Genomic DNA, 7,865 nt, shown 5'->3' with positions numbered 1-7,865 from the left:
ACGAACCTGACAGTTGCATGGGTCTTTAGTTGTGAGGATCGCTTACATCCCCATCCTCATGAAGAGGAACGGCAGTCGCTGCTTGCCGGGCTGGAGGCAGCTTGCAGTTTGTAATAGAACTGTTCACAACGCGCAGAATGTGTGGCCCCATAACGAAGCATGATGCGGGGCCACACCTAATGTACCGGCAAATGGGATGCACTGTGCTTACACATTGCCTTTTGTTGGGGATTCTGTTGGTTGATTGTAGCCATACCTGCAAAGTAATAACATGGAACATGCTGGCCGGAACAAGCTGATGATCGAGCTTTGCAAGAATTGGTTGCATCTCAGTCTGTTGTCCAGCAGTTTCTTTCCACGTGTCAGACATGTCATGAGAAAAGAAGCCGCCCGAGAAAATGGGTCGTATTGAAACCCACTCTTTCTGAGGACCTGGATGCAGGCGTCAGAGCTGATGTCATCTGTAGTGGAAAACAGATTTTGCACGCATTTTGACAGATCAAGGTCATCTCCCAAAGTTAGTTAACATGAAGGTACTGAGAATAAACCGAGCAGAAGAACTCCGCTACCTCACTGATATTTTTATGCCGCGACATTCACAGTCCCAGTTTGAGCCGTTGACATTGACCTAACCTAGAGTTTTCAAATCTGGTTTTTCCGCGGACTTCCGACGATACAATTTGCATCCCCAATGACAAAATAAGAACTTTTTTAAAATATTTAGTTAATTCCACGTGCCAAGTGCCAGGGTGTGCAACCAGCTGAGTGCCAGGGCTCACGCAACCAACACTGCTTAGCGTCAGGGCTCACCCCAGGAACACATCCAATCAAATGGCTCGGATTCAGCCCGGTACCATTTTGGTTTTGAGTACAGTGTCCAGTCTCAGTGGTATTCCTAAACACAGTTGAAGCAAATATGCCATGAGATGTATCAAGATGGACATCAAGGAGTGGTATTTTATTGTCAGCACATGGTTCCACGGTGAATTAGGGAGCATCAGTGTTCATCAAGTTTGCACATGCAAGTATATCAATTGCCTTTACTTTTTTCTCTGTATAACTCCCGTTTCTTCACTTTCCTTTTCCCTCACTCCCATCGCAATTATCTGCCCTTAATTCATTTGTTACCCTATCCCTACCTCAGCTCGGACCAACACAAGGTGTGTACGCCGTTCGCCACCAAGGGATGCACAGCCTATACCCTCAGCGCCGAACAACTTAATCTTATATTCATGATCTCCCGCAAACCATGTAACTCAACCTGATACAAAGCCAGCACAGTGCACCAGCATCTCTGCACCACTTCACCCCATTAGTACCTCCGTCTAGCTTCTCAAATCGCGGATGCTCTGGTTGCCTCCTGTAGGATCAAACGTGTTTTCATCGTGCAAGCGACGAGCACGTGAAAGTGGTCCGACTTCTGAGGTTAGAAGATTGCTGATCGCATCACGGTAGTGGACGATGATCGACAGCTTTTGCGGTGATAGACATGCCCCGAAGCGTAGCATGTGCAAGTGGAGTGGTGCAAAATGTGGGAATGGGTCGATGTTAAGAGCTCGTTGCTGATAGCCATACTCTGTAGTTTCTGCCGAGATTTGGGATCCAGATCACGAGGCCAGAATTTTAACACGCGCTCGGGTGGGGATCAAATTGCCCCCCCCCCCCAAAGATTTTTCCGGAATGGCTTCCGAACGGCGCGGTGAAGACGCGTCAAATTTTGCATAGATATAGACAATAGAATAGCGGATCGTTTAATGTAAAAAATAGACGTTCCTTGTATCGTCGCTGACCTATAGCAGGTCAAAGTCAAGCCATGGTTTCAACGATAGGCAATTTCTAGAGAATCCTTCAATCTGATGCAACAACAGAGTGTTTGACGAAGCCATGCATCTCTGAGATGCTTTCTTAAGCAACACAAATATTGACTGAGCAAATTAAGTTGACCTAATTTCAAGTATGAAGGTCACACCAAGGTCAAAACCAACCTGTTTTATCACTCTAGGGCTTGCTGTATGGGATAGTTTCTGGTGCTCATTTCGAATTTATTGGTAGTAGGAACAGCATTATGCATCTTCCATTAACTTTCTAGGCGTTGGAATAGGTCATTGGCCCGAGATGACCCAGGTCGACATTTTGTATTTAGGAGCATACTGCCTAGCGTAAGCTTTGTCGCTTATTCAAATGCGAAGCTCAGAGCAGTCTTCTATGATTTTGGTCACCATGACCTTCAAAAGATCAAACAAAGTCACTGACCTTAAATGAGCTTAGAGACGGTTATCTAGGTTCTGGGGACACTTTAGAGACACACCTGGAATTTGACCTTGTTTGACCTTATTTGACCTGAAGGTCATGACCTTCGAATTGACACCCCCACTCGAGCGAAGGGTATCTCGCCGGCCACCCGGGCGCGTGTTAAAAGTACATTTCCGCGCTCAACCAACATGCAGCCATTGTCGCACCGTATTACATGGTGTGACATGGGTATAACATATTCATATATATATATATATTCACATATATACCTCATATTGTGACATTACCATGTCAAACATAAAAAGGCCATACCACAGTATGAGGTATATATGTAAATATATATATATATATATATATATATATATATATATATATATATATATATATATGTATATATTCACATATATACCTCATATTGTGGCATTACCATATCAAACATAAAAAGGATTGAAAAAGTGCTGTTGGTACGACAATGACATGTGCAAGTGCAAGTTTGTTAAGCGCATGCATTATTTGATTGCGCGCCCTTTTGTTACGAATCATGGTCTGAGTGACGGCATTGCAACGTCAGAAAATCAAGGTAAAAGACGCGTTGATTGCAGTCACCAGAAACAAATTTCCAGTCATACAGGAAGATGTCCTGAACTATTGCAATTTCAAACTTAGTTTTGTGTAGCGTTGCCCGAACCCCTCACCCAGCCGCTGCGAAAATAGTCTGCGTTCGCCGAGTCCTGGGAAGTTCAGGTAAGTTCAGGTTCCACCTATTTGACTGCAAGTCAAGTATTCTTTACAGTTACCTCGTAATCATGCACCTCAAAGGACACGTTTCTACAGGAGGCTGCACACCCCTAAACGCGTCCGTCCCACCCCACGAATTGAAGCGCCGTAGTCGTGTCAGCGGCGGTCCCACGGCCGGCGACCGTTCTGGCCGGCGAATTACGCCGCCGTCAGTCTCACGTGAAAGTTCTCAGGCGGGCGGTCGCGCCGCCCGCTGCCGTGCGAACATTGCAGGACAACAGGAAGCGACGCAGCACGTCCGCTGAGGCGGCGGCGACGTGCGTCAGCCGCCGCTCAGCTAGGCGCGTGCTTGCGCCGGCCCGTGCGCGCGCGACAGAAGCCGGCGCGCAGCCGCGCGTGGGCGCCGTGCACGGTACGAGCACCGCGCGCAGCCGTCGCACGTTGGCAACATGCACTATTATCACGGTTTACAAGCATTTGTGTAAATCGAAGCCTCATTACATTTAGGGGAGTGCGGTTTTACATCGACTATATTCTTTTATCGAGTCCTACCTGGTATTTGGTGAAGGTATCTTGTCGCGATTGAAGTCATTTCAGCATTCATTCGTGAAGTTCTCCGTCCCGTTTTCCATTGAACTGATGGCGCTCACGTCCCTTTCGGGTGCGTTAGCGACCCTGTATCCATGCCGGACCGATCCCCAAGTCTGGTGGCGACCCGGATCTCTTGACCAGTGCTGCCTGCAGTGAGCCGGTTACCGGACTCCGCTCCAGCTCAATCCTCCAGGCGGCCAGTGACCCGACAGCTGCTGACCTGGTATGTGCTGAGCTCACTGCAGCCGGCCGGCGCCCCCAGCTGGGGATGGTATGCGGCTCGACTCACCTTCCCCCGGCCTGGCGGCTCAGAGCCTCACCCTCAACGGACTGGCCGCTGGCTCTGAGCCTCACCCTCACCCTCACCCGGCCTGGCGGCTCGAAGTCTCACCCTCACCCGGCCTGGTCTTTGGTTCGGAGCCTCACCCTCACCCTCACCCGGCCTGGCGGCTCGGAGTCTCACCCTCACCCGGACTGGCCGCTGGCTCTGAGCCTCACCCTCACCCTCACCCGGCCTGGCGGCTCAGAGTCTCACCCTCACCCGGACTGGCCGCTGGCTCTGAGCCTCACCCTCACCCTCACCCGGCCTGGCGGCTCAGAGCCTCACCCTCACCCGGCCTGGCCGCTGGCTCGGAGCCTCACCCGGCCTGGTCGTTGGTTCGGAGCCTCACCCTCACCCTCACCCGGCCTGGCCGCTGGCTCGGAGCCTCACCCGGCCTGGTCGTTGGTTCGGAGCCTCACCCTCACCCTCACCCGGCCTGGCCGCTGGCTCGGAGCCTCACCCAGCCTGGTCGTTGGTTCGGAGCCTCACCCTCACCCTCACTCGGCCTGGCCGCTGGCTCGGAGCCTCACCCGGCCTGGTCGTTGGTTCGGAGCCTCACCCTCACCCTCACCCGGCCTGGCCGCTGGCTCGGAGCCTCACCCGGCCTGGTCGTTGGTTCGGAGCCTCACCCTCACCCTCACCCGGCCTGGCCGCTGGCTCGGAGCCTCATGGAGAGCGAGAGGGAGAGAGAAAGAGAGAGAGAGAGATGGAGAGAGGAGAGAGAGAGAGATGGAGAGAGAGAGAGATGGAGGAGGAGAGAGAGAGAGAGAAGAGAGGAGAAGAGAGAGAGAGCGAGATGAGAGAGAGAGAGAGAGGAGGAGAGAGAGGGCGAGAGAGAGAGAGGAGAGAGAGAGGAGAGGAGAGAGGAGAGAGAGAGAGAGAGAGAGAGAGAGAGATGGAGGAGAGAGAGAGAGAGAGAGAGAGAGAGAGAGAGAGAGAGAGAGAGAGAGAGAGAGACGCGTCAATGGGTTGCCGATGGATGACTTACGAAATCGGCCCGTACAAATGCAGACGCATCAAGCCTCCTGCCCTTTCTAGACTAGTGGATGACTGCAATCACATATTTGCACTTAAGAATGCGAAGGAAAGCTAGAAAAAATTATAACGTTTGAAATACGCCATCATACATGGATCAGAAACAAGTGGCACAAAACTCTGGGCAGCCCTCCTCGCGTAGGACTGCGGTCAATTAGACGCTACCATAAGTGATAGGCTGTACACATGCAGTATCTTCAGCTCCACCCCCACAGCTAGCATACACACCCTCCGCCCTGGTATGCGGACCTGTGATCGCTGACCTGTGACCGGACCGGCATGGGCTCGAACCCTTTTATCGCTCTCGATACCATGCCCTCTTGACAACAACACCAACCACGTGTGCCGTGCAAGCAATCGCAGGGAGCAGGCGCACGGTCCTGCTGATGTCACTGAAGGACTCTATCGAGCTTGGGGCTGGGGTCCGTGCACCACCGCGATTGGAGGCGATAACGCTGATCGTCGAGCACCTCGGCTCCCTTCCCACGGTTCGCCTGCAATATCTTAATTTGTACAACACTCGACGATCGCCGATGTCCGCTGCTGATCCGGCTTATCAGCCAATGCCTTCCGACGCAGGCCACTCGGATGGCGAGGATGTGTATCGTACGATAGCGATTGAGGCGCGCCACATCTGACGCAAGAGCTGAACTGAATGGCGGCGTGTAAGATTAGCCATTCTCTGAGCAGCTTGTACAAACATGAATGAGAAATGCTGCCTTGCCAATAGTTCCTGCAAAATAAGATGCAGCATTATTTCCCGGCAGATAATTATCTACAGCATTTTGTCGCGCTCACAAAGGTATTTCTTATCAGAACATTTCTCATTTAAGTGCATCTTATTTCCGGATATCAATGTACGGTTGGTGGTGGTTAAATCAATTCCAAACGTGCCAATCAATCGCCCAGCCTGGCCAAGGGGCATGTTGTCCCACAATAGTCTGGTATATGTCATTCACAATATGCAATTTATAACTTCACAATATATCATATACCGAATCAGAGCAAGGAATAAGGAAGCTTGCACGCAATTCAAGAATCATAGACCCTCACGGGATAAGCGTGTAAATTGTGAATAACGCCCCTAATAGAGCTTCTACCATCCCTGCCCCTCCATAAAACAAGCCTTCAGTTTACTGCGACTGGCAATGCATCTGAGACCGCCAGCGCGGAACGTCATTGAGTCACACTGACTGAGCATGGCCTCAGAGTTCTCCCAGGACAACGCCATCTCATTTAATGACGTCACATTTATATGTGGGACTGTGGGCTCTAGTCAGGTTTTGCCGGTTGTTCACCAAGCTTTACGAGCCGCCTTCACAAGCGGGGTCGAATATCCCTTGCCGAAGCTGCTAGCGGCGCGACCGTATCACACACATAACTCACCTGCACACCCTTTGGCAGCCACGTTTTTATGCCACGCGTGCACAAGCCAGCCAATCAGACTGCTGCGACTCAAAGGCGGCCCTGAATGCCCGGATCGTGACCAGAGACGGCTCTTAGAGGCACGCTCTCCGAGTTCTGTTTACTGCATCATCCCCCCAGCAGAGCGCCGGGAGTGCGCCAGGATGGCCGCTCGATTTAAAGCTTCGCTTCACGGATGGATATGCGATTAAACGAGAGCACATGCCACCTGCTCCATGCAGCGCGTTTTTGTCGTCCTTCACCTCGGCGGAATCGTGACGCCGATCGCGCGCTCATTGAAACGATCGACGGCCGATGTTTTGTGGTGGCGTTTTTAGGCCAGCGGACCGGCGGCCGCGGCGGATGCCGAGATCGCCCGCTTCCGGCGCGGACGGGCGCTGACGGCGACACAATGGGCCGGCCCGTGACCTGTGACCCGCCCCGGGGCGTGTCACGTACGCGGCGACGGCTGATAGCACGACAATGCTGCCGAGCGGGGGCCGCTGCACGTAGCGGGCGGGGATGGTGGGTGGGGCGCACGCCACGGCCTGCGCGGCCGGCCGGGAGTCGTGGTGGCTCTGTCCGTTCGGTTCCCACGGCTCGTACCCGGCCAATGTACCACCCCTACCTCTCTCTGTCTCTGTCTCTGTTTTCGTCTCTGACTCTGCCTCTGTCCCTGTCTCTGTCCCTATCCCAGGGAGGCTTTTATTGAACGTCTTTCCCGAAATGGTCTTCACTCTGCCCATGAACGTGGTTGTCTCCCTCGACGTTCCTGTTCATCCCAGCTGTTGGACCGGAAGCTCGATTTTCATTCTCAGAAGGCAAGTACAAATACAAAAGCCGATAGACTGTTGAGACTGATCAAGCGGTCCTTTGTTGCACGAAATGTCAAGACTGTGCCTCTGCTGTTCAAGTCTCTGGTCAGGCCTCACCTCGAGTACGACAGCTGTGTGTGGGGACCAATGCACTGTGCAAATCACGATGCAGCAGAAGCAGTATTAGGGAGGGCAACCAAGCTGGCCCACGGCGTGTCATACCTTAAGTATGAGAACAATCTTAGGGTGCTCAAGCTGCCAAGCACGTACTACCGGAGATGTCTAGAAGACATGCTCATGATCTACCAGATGAACATGGGCAAGCTGAAAATCAGCCCTGACGAAAATTTCCAGTGTGACACCGGGCAGCACGGCACTCGAGAACATCCCTTGAAGCTCAGAAAGCCCACTTCGAATAGCCTTCATCGCGAAAAAACATTCGGTGTATGTGTCTTAGCCGAATGGAATAGCCTGCCCGCTGGTGTCGTTGCAGCTCTCAGCACAAACATGTTCAAAAACCGTCCGGGTAAGCACTGGACGCATAGAATCCACTGGACCAGCCAGGAATAGCCATACGCAACTTTCGGAGACTATGTTATTAGAGGCACCTGAAGCATCATCAGCAGGACGCCTCCGGGAGCAGCACTGATCGGGATCCCTCAGGTCCTTCCATACCTTTTCTTCCCGAGCATTCTGTTCTATACTCC

At 52.4% G+C, this 7,865-nt stretch overlaps 1 protein-coding gene across 1 annotated transcript in view; it reads left to right on the top strand.

The window, feature by feature from the left end:
• Positions 1-5,577, top strand: part of LOC119114907 (transmembrane protein 177-like) — an 8,944-nt gene extending 3,367 nt beyond the window's left edge. The window contains exon 4 of the mRNA XM_037238968.1: positions 5,519-5,577. Coding sequence (XP_037094863.1) covers positions 5,519-5,577 — 59 coding nt within the window. The remainder of the gene's footprint in view (positions 1-5,518) is intronic.
• Positions 5,578-7,865: the final 2,288 nt, after the last annotated feature.

Source organism: Pollicipes pollicipes, unplaced genomic scaffold (assembly GCF_011947565.3).
Source record: "Pollicipes pollicipes isolate AB1234 unplaced genomic scaffold, Ppol_2.1 Scaffold_3087;HRSCAF=3621_pilon_pilon_pilon, whole genome shotgun sequence".
Classification (NCBI taxonomy): Eukaryota; Metazoa; Arthropoda; class Thecostraca; order Pollicipedomorpha; family Pollicipedidae; genus Pollicipes; species Pollicipes pollicipes.
Note: the sequence above shows the minus strand (reverse complement) of the source record. Positions and strands in the feature narration are given on the sequence as shown.